Genomic DNA, 16857 nt, shown 5'->3' on the forward strand with positions numbered 1-16857 from the left:
GTTGATGGCTGTGTTTCTGTTGGTAATTGCTTGTGATTTTTTGTTCAATCGGTGATGTACTTCAGTGTGAATCCTAGTTGTAAATAATTGCCAACTTTTTTTTGGATTAAACTTTATAACAGCATAAATTGAAAATGTTCACAGCTGGTGGATACAACTATTTTCTCACAACCCATTTATCAATCAATTGATACTTTTAACTTTTGAAGTTTTCGATTCAGCTGATGAAACTCGAACCGGAAAAAAAGTTTCCAGGCAGCTGGATCAGCAACTTCAATGGCACTGACTGCAAATTAGATCAATGTGCGGAACACTCATTGTCTTGAACACAAATCATCAATTTCTTCCGTTCGATTTGCCGGCTAGAAATGGTCAGTGGTGTAGAAAGGTATTTAGTGCTGTCTCATTTTAAATGTGAGGTTTTTTTTAGCATGTTTTGGTAGTTTCAAATAAAAAACCCTGTTTTTTATGCAATGCACAGTATTAATTTTTTAATGTATTTGTACACAGTAAAAATAATTTGGAGATACTATTTCTGGAAATGGTGATATTTTTTTTGTTGAATTTTACATTTTTACAAATTATTCAGGTAAAATTACTCAAAAATTAAATGAAAACAACATAATTTCTAAACTTGCAAAAATCTTTTTTTTAAGTCTAATGGATTACAGTTTTCCTTTTACGAACAGATGTTTTAGTAATGTTTTAGTAACTAAAATGGAATTTTATGATACAAGATGCAAAATTAGATTTTTTAAAAATTGTTTGCCTATCTCAGGTGCCTTTCGTTAAGGAAGTCAAAATATTTGGAAATTTTATTGTGTTGCACTTTAAAGGAATTCTCAGTAAAAAAAATCATTTTTTTTGGGTTTCCTCTATTACTAAATTGAGCATTTTTTCAGCAATCAGCTTTTTTTATCTGTCTCAAACTTTGCAGGGGCTTTTCCTGAAACCAAAGACCCCATTTTCGTCATTAATTTGTCCATACAAATTTGATAGATGTCCATTAGGATGTAACAAAAATGACTTTTTGGTGGACATTCAGGGGTTTGTTCCGGTGAGCGTATTGAGCCCAAATCCAAAATATGAGCTTGATTGGACGTAACAGATTTTATTCAAAAATGTCACTTTTTGAGGCATTTTGGCCACTGAAGCTTTTATTTTCAACAACATTGGCGTGTTTGCCAGATCCTTGCGCATCTTTTGGCATACATAACATTGAAATTTTAAGTACCCTGGAGCTCGGTACAGACAAGTTTGACATTTTTTCGAAAAATCGCCCCTGGCAAAAAAGATATACGTCGCTCCTCGCGACGCCCTAGACGATTTCGCTGGGGTCAATTTTTCAAAAAAAAAAAAAAAAATGGCAAACTTTGAAGGTCTGTACCGAGCTCCAGGGTGCTCCAAATTTCAATGTTATAAATGCCAAAAGATGCGCAAGGATCTGGCCTACACGCCAATGTTGTTGAAAATAAAAGCTTCAGTGGCCAAAATGCCTCAAAAAGTGATATTTTTTTTTAAAAAAAAGTTCATATTTTGGATTTGGGCTCAATACGCACTCTACTGTTCATATAAATGGGGTAGGGGAAGGTGTGGCAAGACGACCATATGGGGCAAGAGGAACAATCGCTCCTACGGCCGTAATTTGTACAATTTTGATTATTTCCAGTATGAGGAATTGTTGCTAGCAATGCAATTAGCTGATTCTACTACCACATAACCGCCAAAATGACGTAAGCGCCACGGGGCATAAGATTTAATGAAGATTTTTTCGAAACCTTTGTTTTCTTATAATATTTGGAAAGTACAAAATAAGGCTTAGGGTTCGTTTTAAGGCTCATTTTATCAAAGTGCTATTTTTCCTAGATCAGTAGTGTCCCTACAAATGACATGCACCTATTACAAAGTATGATTTAACTTTTGGTTATTTTTGTTGAGAGCTTTTAAAAAATCTTGTTCAGGTGGGGCAAGTGTACCATATGGATTATTAGTATGGAAAAAATTACGAATTGCTGCAACAACATATTTTATTGGGAAATAAATACATAAAAGTACTTAAAAACTGATAAACAATCGTTAAAAAAAATTGTACATACAAAGTATAGTGATATTATGAAAATTTACTATTTATCATCGAAGTAGTATTTTTTTCGTAAAAACGATAAAAAATTTAGTAAAATATTATTATTTAATCTAAAAATGGAAGAAACCATTCAAATACGTTCTAATCTGATGTATCTAAGTGATAACAGTTCAATTGTTAGCAAATTACCATATTTTTTCATGCATTGTTCCTTTTGCCCCAACGGGTTGCTCGTCTTGCCCCACTAGTTGAGTAGAACGTTCGGAAAATCAAAAATTTTAAAATCAATTTTTCACATTAAAAAACAGGACTTTTTAAAAACTTGTTTAAACAAAGTCTTAGTCAAGACCTAGAATAAGATGATTATAATGAAATCAGACAGATTTTTTAACTTTTTAATGGGTTATAACGAGCATTTCCTTAGCTTGTTACACTTGCCCCACTTTCCCCTATCTAAATATCATAGAATAGAATTTCTGATGAATATGAAAAGTTGTTGGGAAATTCGGGAAAGAACAGGTACAATCTACCAAAATTATAAAATTTTCAGAATTTTTCAAAATAAGCTTAAGAGGAACAAATAGACAACTTTGAGCCAGCAAAGACGAGGAATAAATGTGTCCCGCAAAATGATTTTTGTGGACCACGGACCCATTTTAAACGATAACTTCGAAGGCGAATTTATGAAGAGTTTTCTGAACTCTGATTTTAAATCCGATTTTGCATCTATAAAATGATATCAAATTTGTCTATCGACTAAAGCTTTCCGAAACAATGACATTGAAAAATGACAACACTTCTAATTATATTTTGGTTAACAAATGTCTATTTCGATCCTATGAAAGATTGTAGCAAAATGTTATGGTATCGCCTGCATGTGAAAAATAAATATAAATCAGAAATTTCAAAATGTAAATAGTTTGAAAGTTGAATTTTGTTTGAAAGAAAACATGTTTTATATTCCAAAATCATCTCTGCTAGTTAAATTTTCTATGGGATTTGTTGAAAGTAGTTTTGCGAACATATTAGGACTAAATTTTCTATTTAAATTAAAAATGTTGAAACTTCAACATTTTATTAATTTTAATAAGTTTTGGAACTAACTTTTCAGGAATATTTTTTTCATTGCTGATATTCGGAATTGAATAAACAATATTGTGATATTTTGTTTCATAAATCATAATGACATGGCTGAAAAAAACCTTTTTAAAGGTAGATGAACATTCTTTATCTCTATTATACATGCAATGAGACGTTTAAAAATTACATTTACAAATTTCAAAAATTATAATTATTTCTGAATAGAGCGTCCGATTTCCCGTCCCGGGAAAAAAATTCCCGGGAATTCCCGGGATTTCCCAAAAAAATATTTCCCCCAACAAATAAACGAAATCTATTCCAAGTTGTGAATGCTTCAGAAATTAATAAGACACGATTTCAGAAAATAAATTTTGACATGAAATTTTCAGACGAACTGATAAGTTCAATAAGAACAGAAAATTGAATTTGATAAAATAAAATTTAGTGCTTTCATTATTTATTTTGAAGTTTCAAAAATGTACCAAAAAGTTAAGAAAATGTATACTTCCGCTTGAATTTCGGGAATTCCCGGGAAATTTAGAAATTTAGAATTTAGAAATTTCCCGGGAATTCCCGAAATTCAAGCGGAAGTATACATTTTCTTAACTTTTTGGTACATTTTTGAAACTTCAAAATAAATAATGAAAGCACTAAATTTTATTTTATCAAATTCAATTTTCTGTTCTTATTGAACTTATCAGTTCGTCTGAAAATTTCATGTCAAAATTTATTTCAGATCTTATTAATTTCTGAAGCATTCACAACTTGGAATAGATTTCGTTTATTTGTTGGGCAACAATAATTGCGATATTATGAAATAAAAATAAACAATTAAAATGTATTATATAATTTGAAAATAAGGTACCTCTTCCCCCCAAGATCAAAATTTATTTTGTTTGCGTTTTGTTTATCATGACCAAATTGGAAGAAAATTTAATTGGTATGTCTCTAAGAGGATTTTTTCAGGAAAAATTAGGTTAATTTGTTTAAAAGTGTTTGGGAAATTGAAGTTGAAAGTTGAAAATTTATAGAGCTCTAGAACTACCAAGGGCGTAAGATTTAATAATAAAAAAAAACTACTTCGTATTTTATAAAAAGTTCCCAAAAAATGCAAACATATTTCAAATACATTTGAAAACTTTGAGTTGCGATTACATAAAAATGGTATTTCAAGTGAATAGCCGATTTTTAAAGTAAACTCAATGCTTATCGATTTATTCATGAGATTAAACCAGTTAGTTTTGTTCTGGATAAATTATTTGCTATGAAAAACATATTTTCTTTATTATATTTTGTTTCATTTCAATGTTTTGTCATGAAAAACACATTTGCTGCATGATTTTTTTTTCATTCAATCTAAATTATCAATTTTATTCATTATCATATTCTCTAAGCAATTATATCGTTTTGGAGCTCGGATTAATTTTACTCACTTTCCAAACACTTTGATTTAAAAATGATACAAAATACTAATAATTATTTTTTGATATTTTGAACGAATTGAAAGACAGATATTTAGAAAATTTATAGATTTTCTTGAAGTTGTATTTTTTTACAAGCAGCCATAGCAATGATTAAACCTAACACTTATTTTGACCATTATAGTTGCTATTTTATACTATTTTGTTGCAAAATATTAACTAAAATTAGGATCAGAACCATTTTTGATAAATTTAAAATTTCCCGGTAATTCCCGGGATTTCCCGGGAAATTTGTTGAAAATTTCCCGATTCCCGGGAATTCTGTAACCCCGGGAAATTGGACGCTCTATTGCTGAACAAATTTGAGAAGTATTCTTGTACTCAGAATATTTCAACAAATAAAACAATAATTGATGTTTTTGATCTGACAAATAAACGACTTATTTTTCAAGAAGATTTTGAACTGTTTTAACAAATCAAAACTTAATATTTTTAGGAAAGTACATGAACTTATTAGGGACACTCCCAAGAAAATATTAAAAAAAATCAATCATCAAACATCAATTTTTAGAGGAATCATGTAACTAAAAATATGATTAAATGATCTTCTACTTTTTTAATCATTTCAAGAAAAAAATTTTTCAAACCTCCTGAAAGCTTTAAAAGAACTACCTCTGTTTGTAGGACCTTTAAAAAAAAGTTTCAAAACTTTTCAAAAATGAAGATATTGCACTTTGCATCTCTGAGTGACAAAAATAATTTTCGAAGAAAAGTTTGACGTATAATTCAAATGAATGCAAAAAAAAACCTATCTCGACCGTTTTCAAGACTAAATTTAAAATTAATAACTCCTTCTTGATTTTCCATATTAATCCAAAATAGATAAGCAGTTATTCGGAAAAATAAAGTCAGTTTTTTATGTAGTTCCTACCACTTGATTTGTGTTTAATTCCTAAATTTTCAGTTTTTTGGAATTAATTTACTAAAACTGAAGAATAATCGTGATTTAATTATTAAATTCAGAATCAGAGATTTCAAATTTGAGCATCGTTTTTCCACACATTTACTTGACTTATTAAGCTCAAATTTGATCCAGATTTTATGGTTTCATTTGAATTATCATCAATTTATTATTTTATTTATATCATGTTCCAAATATTTGTTTTCTTTTTGTATAAGTAGTTGGTACTTAGTTTTGAACAAAAGGCAGGGAAATTAGATGTATGATTAAATTTTTATACCTTTTTCTCAACTTTGACGCATGAAAACTTCAGATTAATCTGTAAAGTAAGTCACACTTTTTTTTAAATCACTTCCGTTAAACAAATATTAAAAATTTGCAAATAAATGATCGTTTTTTCTATTTCTTAAAGGCAACATAATTGTCTAGCAAAAGATTACATTATTTTGTTTTCACTATTGAAATATCCTACGCCACTGCCTTTCCTGGATTCTTCCGGGAACAAACAATTCCAGCACATTACATGCTTCACTGGGCCCATTATTGGAATCTCCACCAGGCTGGCGATACACAATATCCACTCGCCCTGTTCCTTTCCATTCATCCTGGCAGCAAGGACTTTGCATAATTCTTCACAATTAGAAAACCTTCGGTTGAACGCCCCCTTCTTTAGTACATGACTATAGAAAAGCCCACTTCTTCGTCTTCCACTGGCCAAAGGAAAAGTACCACCTCAACGGAAACAAAGAAAGTTCTCTCTCGCTTCATTCTTCATTCCACCTGAGTTTGCAAAGTTGCTGCTGCTGTTGTTGTTGCGTCCAAAGTAAACATTTCCAGCGAAAGCGTCCAAGAGCAAAAGTTTAATGAAGCACGCAAAAACTTGCCAAGGCTTGGCACGTTGGCTTCTTCCGGACCGTTGGCCAACTCCTAGTCCAACACTGGAGTGAGTAATTGCGAGTGTGTTATTTTTGTGTGCAAAATGATTCGTCGATGAGCAGCGACCTTTCAAGGCTGTGGCGTCGTCGTTGCCAACCTGTGGAATTGCCCCCGGCGTTATCAGTGCTGCCGCTTATCATGTTTGCTAATCAGTCGCACTTAACCTCAAACATGGCGGTTGAACGATCCGCGTGGCCCAATGATACGACCCACATTCGGCACGGGTGGGCGTTCCATGGGAATGACTTAGTGCTTGGGCTACTGTTAATTGGTGAGTGAACTCTAACTTTAACTCTAACTCTAACTCTAACTCTAACTCTAATTCTAACTCTAACGCTAACTCTAACTCTAACTCTAACTCTAACTCTAACTCTAACTCTAACTCTAACTCTAAATCTAACTCTAACTCTAACTCTAACTCTAACTCTAACTCTAACTCAAACTCAAACTCTAACTCTAACTCTAACTCTAACTCTAACTCTAACTCTAACTCTAACTCTAACTCTAACTCTAACTCTAACTCTAACTCTAACTCTAACTCTAACTCTAACTCTAACTCTAACTCTAACTCTAACTCTAACTCTAACTCTAACTCTAACTCTAACTCTAACTCTAACTCTAACTCTAACTCTAACTCTAACTCTAACTCTAACTCTAACTCTAACTCTAACTCTAACTCTAACTCTAACTCTAACTCTAACTCTAACTCTAACTCTAACTCTAACTCTAACTCTAACTCTAACTCTAACTCTAACTCTAACTCTAACTCTAACTCTAACTCTAACTCTAACTCTAACTCTAACTCTATTGTATTGTATTGCGCGTATTCCCGAAAAAGACACGCGGCATATCAGCCTCGAAACGACGCGCCGCACTTTCGGCAAATGCGCGCTGTCAAATCCTATACTGCGCGTTTTGTTTTTGTTGATGTTCTTCTTCGAATCACCTGGCATTGTTGCCAGGTATGTTTTTTATTGTACCAAAAGTGCAGAAAATTGCTGGCAACAATCTCTACGGCACATTCTGAAATGCTGCGCGGCGTGTACTTTGGAGAGAAACTGACAATATTGTATTGTATTCTATCGCATCTATTATGGCAAGTTTAGCAATACAATAATCAAAATATTTAAAATGTGTGCGGCTTAAATAATTCAACTATCATGAATCGGTGAAGTAGTCACGAAACAAAACAAAACAAGTACAATGCCACCCCATTCAACGGTACCATTCTTGCACACCTGTTGTATTTCGCCGTCGCTGGAAGGTGAATTATATATCTTATCAGTGAAGGTCAGCTGTGCGATTTTTCTCCTATCACAAACCCGAGGGGACGAGGGAGAGGGTTGAGCCCGGGAGTAGATTCGTACGTGTCCATTATTGGCCAATAAATAGAACGCGGAAATGGGACGCTAGCCATGAATTGGGCACGATATGGAGTTGTTACTTGGACTAGAATGAAATATGGCTGGACGTTCTTTGTTACAAGTAAGAGTTGATTTGTGACTTGGTCAGACTGCAGTCTCAAGGTTAGAAGTAATTTGCTAAATTAAAGAAGTGAAGAAGTGAAGAAGTGAAGAAGTGAAGAAGTGAAGAAGTGAAGAAGTGAAGAAGTGAAGAAGTGAAGAAGTGAAGAAGTGAAGAAGTGAAGAAGTGAAGAAGTGAAGGAGTGAAGAAGTGAAGAAGTGAAGAAGTGAAGAAGTAAAGAAGAGAAGAAGTGAAGAAGTGAAGAAATGAAGAATCTCTTACAAACTTAGGTAATTTTGATCACGGTTCAAAACACGCAACGAAAGTATGACACTTCCGTAATACGATTTCGTCATGTGGTGAATATGCGTGTGAACACAATGACACAATGACAATGCAACAGATGTTTAATTGACCATTAAAACGCACACGTGAAGCACCCTACCACCATCAAACTAACGGAAACCTCAAAACGGCTCGTAAAAAGTGATCACTTCATTTACGCACAATAAAAATCCGCAAATCACCTCTCATCCCATCGGCCCACCCCTTCCAACCTGACTGACTAGTTCTAAGTTCTCTCTCTTTCTGTGTATTTGATACAACATACACTCTAACGCAAAACTACAAAACAACGCACAGGTAGTGTGTGGTAGGCAGAAACCATTATTTGAAGAGTGGTAAAAAACGCATTAAAAAAAACCAAGAAGAAAAGCACACACACATACAAACACACACGAGTTGCTACCAGCAGCAGCAGTGTTTCAAGCCTGAGCCAAAATGTGTGTCAAGGGAAATGAATGAGCTGAGCCGCGCACACAAACTCACATACACATACAACAAATGCGAAAGCGTTGCGTGCGAATGTGCTGTTTGGCGTTTTTTGCCTTCCTCACTTTACTGAGGAAAGGCTATAAAATCACTCGAAATATGAACTTTTTAATTAGACCTCCTAGACCTACCGTCATTTATACATATCGACTCAGAATCACGAGCTGAGCAAATGTCTGTGTGTTTGGCTGTATGTAGACATGTGTACCGAATCAATGTCACTGGAATATCTCGTCACTGGCTGAACCGATTTTGGCCGGAGAGGTTTCATTAGATCCGTCTTAGCTTCGCACATCTTCCTATTTGAAATCATAATGGTTTATCAAGTATTTTGAAAGTTATGGTAAAAATACTGTTTCATATATATTTAAAATGATGCAAAAAAGGGTGGTTTTTTCATGAAAACCTTACATATTATATATTTTTAGAAAGGATATAAAAAGACCTTTCGGATGGATTAAAAGAAATTGGAATCTGACTTACCTTTCCAAAGTTACGAGCACTTAAAAAAACGAATGGATTTGCATAACCTCACTAATTTTTTTTTCTTATTCTGTTTTGGTTTTCAAATTCGAATGCACAGGGTGATCCAAAAAAAAATTATGAAATGACAGTCGATGAACGACGAATAGAGCTGTGCGGTATTATTCAACATTAGAGATCCTAAATAGGAAGACTGGTCGAAGTGAAATTGACTAGTGAGACCCTACACAGCAAATCCTGATGTTCGTTTTCAGTTAATATTTACTGAAAACTGCACTACTGAAATTTTCAGTTAGTTTTTCGCTGAACTTCAGTTAAAATTTGTTTGAAACTGTCAAAGTTTTCTGAAATTTCAGCAAGTTTTCATTTACTGAAAATTTCAGTAGTGCAGATTTCAGTAAATTTAACTGAATTCAGTAATGAAAAATTGGTATGTAAACAGGGAGACTGGTCGAAGTAAATTGGGTCCTAAAATGAAGCTTAGATTGCTGATATTATTGTTTACAGCGATATAGCTTATTTTTCTGAGTACAATGTCCCTTTGTACGACCACAAAGAGTTTAAAATGGATTTTTAAATCAATTTTGAAAAATTAACCTAACCAAGGGGACCATAGTTGATCCATCGAAAAAATGTTGTCTTGCCATTATTATTTTTGCATTAAAATGAAAAAAAAGTGATCAGAAATGGTTTTTGATCGTGTTTTTTACCGTTGTACATAAAAATTTACATAGGGCTTTAGTACCCAATTGGGTACTAAAACCCTTTGTCAATTTTTATGTATAACAGTGAAAAACACGATTAAAAACCATTTCTGATCACTTTTTTTCATTTTAATTCAAAAAAAATATTCACAAGACAACATTTTTTCGATGGATCAACTATGGTCCCCTTGGAACGAGCTGTCAAGTAGGAGCTTTTCTGTCAAGAAGGACTGCGAGGATAATTTTTCAAAATTGATTTAAAAATCCATTTTAAACTCTTTGTGGTCGTACAAAGGGTCTTTGTACTCAGCAATCTAAGCTTCATTTTAGGACCCAATTGTGTCCTTAAATTAAGCCGCGACCTCAAAGGATTTCAATGGATTTTTTAATCAATTAAAAAAAATCGAGGCCCTTCTTCACGCAGAAAAATAAGGCATAACGTTTTGTTGATTTGAAAATCATGATTTTTGTTGAATCAACGCTAAACGTCAGAGCAGCTTTTTCAAAACAACAAAAGACTTTTGTGGAATTGAGAAAATCAAGGTTTGTTTCAACGCAAAATTGGCGTTGATTATATTCAACAAAAATTTTGTTGATTCAAACCTCGTACAGGCTGATTCTACAAAACATTTTTCTGCGTGTTGACAGAAAAGGTCCTACTTGACAGCTCGTTCCAAGGGGACTATAATTGATCAATCGAAAAAATGTTGTCTTGTCAATTTATTTATTTTTTGCATTAAAATGAAAAAAAGTGATCAGGAATGGATTTAAGTCGAGTATGGGAGCGGCCGTGGCTGACGAAAAATTAAAGTCGCTCAAGGTGGGGTTCGATCCCTCGTCCTTTGGATTGGTAAGCAAAAATGCTAACCACTAGGCCATGACGACTTGGTGAACTTGGTCTGGAATTAGGAATACTGTTACAGAGAGCGAGTTGTGGCGCTATAACCACGGCAAATAGTGTCCAGGGCATTCGTGGAAATACAATGTCCCATCCCCATCCCAGAGGGTCCCGGAGTACCAAACCTTCTTAGCATGGTGCTCCAACCGAATAAAACCAAATCTCGGAGCGTATGGTGGTGTGTCCCCACGGTTCTTACTCCGTGCTCAAACTCAACCCACTTCAAACGAATCATGTATCTGCGATACGACTTTACGCAGTAGGCCTGGCCGCTTTAACGCTTGTGATGTTTCAATGCATTTCGATGTAATGGCGCACTACAAATGTTAATTTGTAATCACTTCGAGTATATCGCATACGGCGTATCATACGCGCATAATATAATATCGCATAATATCAACGTGAATATCTTACGCGCATAATATTCACGTAATACGCTTAGGCTGCGTACAGTATGGACTACAATATTGGCTTCATATTGGTGCAATATCAGAAGAGATTTGCCATTTGTATCCAAACGAGCATTTGCCTTTACGCCCAACCAAACATGGCAGTGTTGCCAAGACAGTATTGATCCAGTGATAGCCCGGTAAAAACACGTTTTTTCAATTTAAAAAATTACTTAGACTGGTTGCAACGCGGCTCTACTTTGTTCTAGCTGTTTCATTTTTCAAATAGAACTGAAACAGACCACCCGCAACGCGGAGTTGCAGTTTTATTTTTCGAGCAGTATTTTGAAACCGGAATAAAACTGCTCGACGAGTTTGTTTCAAACGTGAGACGATTTGGAACAGGAATAGAACTCAGTTTCAAAAAAAAATCAGATATATAGAGATATCCACGTATTCTTACACACACACTATGATGCTGTGTTGATAATCATACGCACACAATTAAAAGCATTTTTTTTAAAACAACATTTAGATCAGCGCGTTGCGAGCACCGTGTTCTAGTTTCATTACCGCCAGTTCTAAAAATTTAAAACTGCTCGCAATTTGAAACAATTATAAAACTTCGCGCTGCAGACAGTTTTAGCGGTCAATTCGCAGCCCTTCTTGACAGAAAAGGTACTACTCGACATTTTTTTTTTGTTCACAGACTAAATAGAGTCCTAAAGCCCTATGTAAATGTTGATGTACAACGATTATAAACTCGCTCAAAAACCATTTCTGATCACTTTTTTATTTCAATGCAAAAAAGTTGTCAAGACAACATTTTTTCGATGCACCAACTATGGTTCCCTTGGAAAGAGCTGTCAAGTAGCACATTTTTTGTCAAGAAGGACCGCTAGGTTTATTTTTCAAAATAATTTAAAAATCCATTTTAAACTCTTTGTTGTCAGAAAAACAAGCTTTATCGCTGTAAACAATAATATCAGCAATCTAAGCCTAATTTTAAGACCCAATTGGTTAAGAACCGGTTGTTTTAATAATCGATTCCGTCAGACTCGTTGGCCGATGAGTCGGCCGAAACCGCTCGACTTAATTATGGGAATTGTCTGGGGAAGCTTATACGTTGTCTGTGGTAACGAAAAGTACACTCAAAATCACAAGTATCCCTCAAAAGGTACTTTCAATCCTCAAAAAGGATACTTTCTATCCTTTTTTTAAGTTCACCCGGCGTTACCCGTTTAAAAGGTACATTTTCAATACCCTTTTAAAGGGCGAATTCGGATTCGCTAATTCGAATGCAGTTCCATTCAAATAGAGTTATCTAAGCCCGCTCTCACGCACACTAGCACGCCATTTGTTTTGCTGGACGGTACAAAATTTAACCTCACTTTTTTTCGTGTACGTACACGCAATACATGCGCACGTAGATAACTCTATTAACGAATCCGCTCTGTACTGGTATTACGGTTCATCATTCACTTTGCCCGAATCCTACCAGAACGCCGCGACTGGGATGAAACAGAAAAACGTAGCAGGGCACAGCTCTATTGGTCGATCATCGTCTGTCATTGAACATATATTTTTTTGTATTACCCTGTGTTTTTCAAACAAAAATAAACAAAGTTTGGTTTGGTTTGGTACGCGTTTGGCCGGTGATCCGGTTCGAAAAAGTCCAAGATCCAGGGCGTTCCCAAGATGTTGGGGATGCCAACGACGCCGGTACGAAGAACTCGGTGGAGAACCGACCACCCGAGCGATTTTCTACATCCACAAGTAGTTTACCAACCTGGAGTTGGTTTTGTTTTCCAACTCGGACAACTTTCGTTCGATTCCGTGCGTGTTGGATGGTTTGAAGCCGGGTCAACGAAGGGTCATGTTCACCTGTTTCGAGCGTAACGACAAACGGAACGTACTACGGCCACTACGGCACGATCAACCAGCACGGAAAGAACCTGAAGATCAACGTGGACAACGTGTGGAACCCGGTCGATCAGTTCATCTACGGACCAACGGTCAACAGCATCTTCAACCATCCACACCCGCAGCCCCAGCCCCATCAGGTGTCCGGTGGCATGGGCTCGGAGAAGGGCTGGTGTTTGGAGGATCGATAGGACTACAGGTCCGTTGGCCGTGGGAAAGGCAAGGACGGATCGCGCCACGGCAAGGACAACGAAGTGATCAAAGAGTCTTCCGGGAGGAGTTCTACGCCAACGACGCACCCAAGCTGTGCGACCACGTCTCGCTGGATCGTAACAACCACCGGATGCGGCCGTGCACACCGCTGGAGAGCTACGTCAGCACTGGGAGTGATTTGGTATGTTCTTACAAAGTTGGGATTTTAATCCGGACTTAATTGGGGATTCTTCGCAGAAAATCAAGTTCCACACGATGACGGGACCTTCGCTGTTTCCGTCCAGCTTCGGCATCAAGTACGAGTTTGCCGATACGGAGCTCGGAGGTGAGCCGTACCTTGGGCAGAAGGGAGAGGATGTTCCGCTGCTCTGTTCAAGGGTGTTCCGGAAGCGTAAGGGAGAGTTTCAATCGCCATGGAATGTGTTCCTGCATGGGCGGGGTGGAGCGAGTAACATAACCTGTTTGTACCGGTTTGAGGCATCCGTTGGGGAGAGGGTAAGGTGTTTGGACCTTGGATGGCGGATTAGAACTAATGATTGATTAACGCAGGTACGCATCGATCTGTTCAACGTTTCTTTCGGAGATTCTGCAACGTGTACGACTGAGTCTGATGGTCATACGGGACGGGCAAAGTGTACACCGTCGGAAGCGGTTCCGGATAGTCGAGTTGGAGAGCTTCGACTGTATGACGTGCCGTACAAGGACGTTAAGATTCCGTTGGGTTGTTTCTGTGACAACACGACCAGCTCGTACAACTTCCCTCTAACGTTCGCCTTGAACTCACGCACGATGGAACTGACACGGTTGAACGTTTCGGATGTTCACAATGATGTCCGCGCTGACCCGGTTGTTGGGAGATCCACTGCTGGAGTACCAGCACGACGACAACCAGAAGATTGATCCGGTTAAGGAGTGGAAGCATAAGGTCAGCCAGGAGGAAGATGAGGAGGCCGGAGAGCCGGAAGAAGAAGGCTCTGACGAGAAGGACACCGAGTCGGGCAAATCGGCGGCCAAGAAGCAGCACGAGAGAAGGTTTTCCAATGTACTGTGGATACTGACGGACGAGCGCAAGAACGAGCTGCTGAAGCAAAAAGTTGGAAGTGCCGTGGACAGACGATCTGGATGCGATGCGGTTCTTGACAACACAGACTTCTCTGGCGGACAAGCAGATTAACGGAAGTTTTTGCCCTGGACGCCGTCGAAGTCCTCGATCTAGACGACGGCTCCATGAAAATGGTCCCCTCGAATAAGTTGTATGGTGCCACAGGATTCATCCGCAACCTGCCGGTCTACCCGATGACCGTGAAAAATTCCGGACTGATTATCGAGCACCTGCAAGACTTGAGGTCCGCCAAACGTTTCCTGAAGAAACTGTTTGTGAGCAAGCCCTACATCTACGACGGCGTCAAGCTGATGAAACTGGAACATAAACCGCTCGCTGAGTGCACTGCTGCTGAAGCTCAACGAGGCGGCCGAAGCGGAAAAGTTCAAGTGCGCGGGAGAATGAAGCGGAAATCAAACGCAAAAAGCGGAAGCCGAGAAGCGAAAGTGGGCGGAGGAGCAGTCAAGGCTGCTGCTGCGGCCGCCATCAACGCCAAGCTTACCTACAACGACCTCAAGCTGGTCAAATTGCCGGCGGGCACGGACGAATCTAACGAAGGTTTTCTACCAGCATCTGCTTGACTTTATGGTCAAGGACATAGACATGTACCCATTGCATCGGTAAGTTCAAGGTCCTGAAGAAGACCCAACTCGATCTGGTCATCCTATTGTTGCAGTAGGGGGACAAATTTGATAAATTGGGGCCATCCATAAACCACAGAAGGGGGGGGGGGGGGGGTTAGTGTATGGCATTGTCCACGATCCATACAAAAAAGTTTTTGCCTTCCTCACTTTACTGAGGATAGGCTATAAAATCACTCAAAATATGAACTTTTTAATTAGACCTCCTAGACCTACCGCCGTTTATAAATATCGACTCAGAGCAAATGTCTGTGTGTTTGGCTGTATGTAGACATGTGTACCGAATCAATGTCACTGGAATATCTCGTCACTGACTGAGCCGATTTTGACTGTATTGGCTTCATTCGATTTATCTAGGGGTCCCATAAGTCCCTATTGAAATTCATAAGATTTAGTTAAGCACATAAAAAATTATGCTTAAAAAACTGTTGCATATAAATTTCACAATTTGAAATTTGTGGTTTTTGCATGAAAACCTGCCCTATATATATATATTTTTTTAGAAAGGTTATGAAATTACCTTTCTTGTGGATTAAGACTTTTCAAGATCTGACTTATCTATCTAAAATTACAAGCAGTTTAAAAAATGCTCTGAATTTACATAACCTCAATCTTTTTCCCATGTTCCCATGTATGTACAATGTTGACAAAAAGTCTGTAGGTGGTCTGTTTTTTTTTTACTTATAACTTACTATATTAGGACCTCTTTGGTGCGGCGAACACGTTAGGGGCGATCCATAAACCATGTGGACACTTTAGGGGGGTTGGAATCACTCTATAAATGAGAGGAAGGCACCAACCACCTAAAGGTGGATTAAGTAACGTTTTTTTTGTTTGTTTGCTGTTTGTTCTTTCCTCTTGTGTTTCATTGCAACCAGCAGCAGCAGCGTGTGCAACTAACTATTGCTGTAACGTCATGTTTCGAATTCCCGGACGCTTAGAAACCCGGACACCTCATCTTGTTTTATCAGTTATTTTGATATAAGTTTGCATAATTATTGTCAAAACTGTGCTATATGATGAATTCTAACATCAACTTTCATTTCAAATATGTTTGGACGCTGTAGCCAATGCCAAAACGGTTAAATTAAATAAAAACATGATTTCCCAAAACTGTGAAACATTTCGCTGAAATATTTCATAGGCGTTCGAAGCACTGAGGAGGCAAAGCAGAAATTTATGGTTCTGATTTCCTTAAATTCTAGCAATTTTTTATACAAATTATCGATAGTTTTGGTGTTAACAGCTTATTTAAGACCTAATGTGCGATTCATAAGCAAAATCGAGTGTCCGGAATTCGGATCAACAGTGTCCGGATTTCAAATCAGTTTTCATCAGTGTGCGGGATTTGAAGCACAACATGTTATTTTAATTTTGAAATTTTGATGAAAAATGTTATTTTGCATGCATTCTCTTAAAATTGTCTGTTTGTACTACATCCTGATGATATTTCTACATTTCCAACTTATTAATATGCTACTAAGTGTCCGGATTTCAAATCATGACGTTAGTATGCTCCCACACTTTTGGGTAGCTTGGCAATTTTTAAGAAGAATAGGTGAAATTGCATGCTTTACATCATACTGCACCGAAAGAAACTTTTACAATTGGAATTGCTTTTAAGAGTTTGAAAGAAGTCAAATTTGTTATTTTTTATTAGCTGCCGAACCAAATATAGCTTATTAAAATGTAACAAACAAATAGTTAATGAAATAGAACTACAACAAG

General features: G+C 36.9%; 2 protein-coding genes across 2 annotated transcripts in view; one reads left to right on the forward strand and one right to left on the reverse strand.

Annotated features, from left to right (window-relative positions):
• LOC6046306 (nuclear receptor coactivator 1) overlaps positions 1 to 16857 on the reverse strand; it is a 339035-nt gene that overhangs the window by 260076 nt on the left and 62102 nt on the right. The window lies entirely within an intron of this gene.
• Positions 13457 to 14560, forward strand: LOC6040634. The gene is made up of 3 exons (XM_038250778.1): positions 13457 to 13881; positions 13936 to 14256; positions 14300 to 14560. The coding sequence occupies exons 1-3, from the start codon at positions 13570 to 13572 to the stop codon at positions 14558 to 14560; spliced, it is 894 nt and encodes a 297-aa protein (XP_038106706.1). The 5' UTR covers positions 13457 to 13569.

This window comes from Culex quinquefasciatus, chromosome 2, assembly GCF_015732765.1.
Source record: "Culex quinquefasciatus strain JHB chromosome 2, VPISU_Cqui_1.0_pri_paternal, whole genome shotgun sequence".
Taxonomy (NCBI): domain Eukaryota; kingdom Metazoa; phylum Arthropoda; class Insecta; order Diptera; family Culicidae; genus Culex; species Culex quinquefasciatus.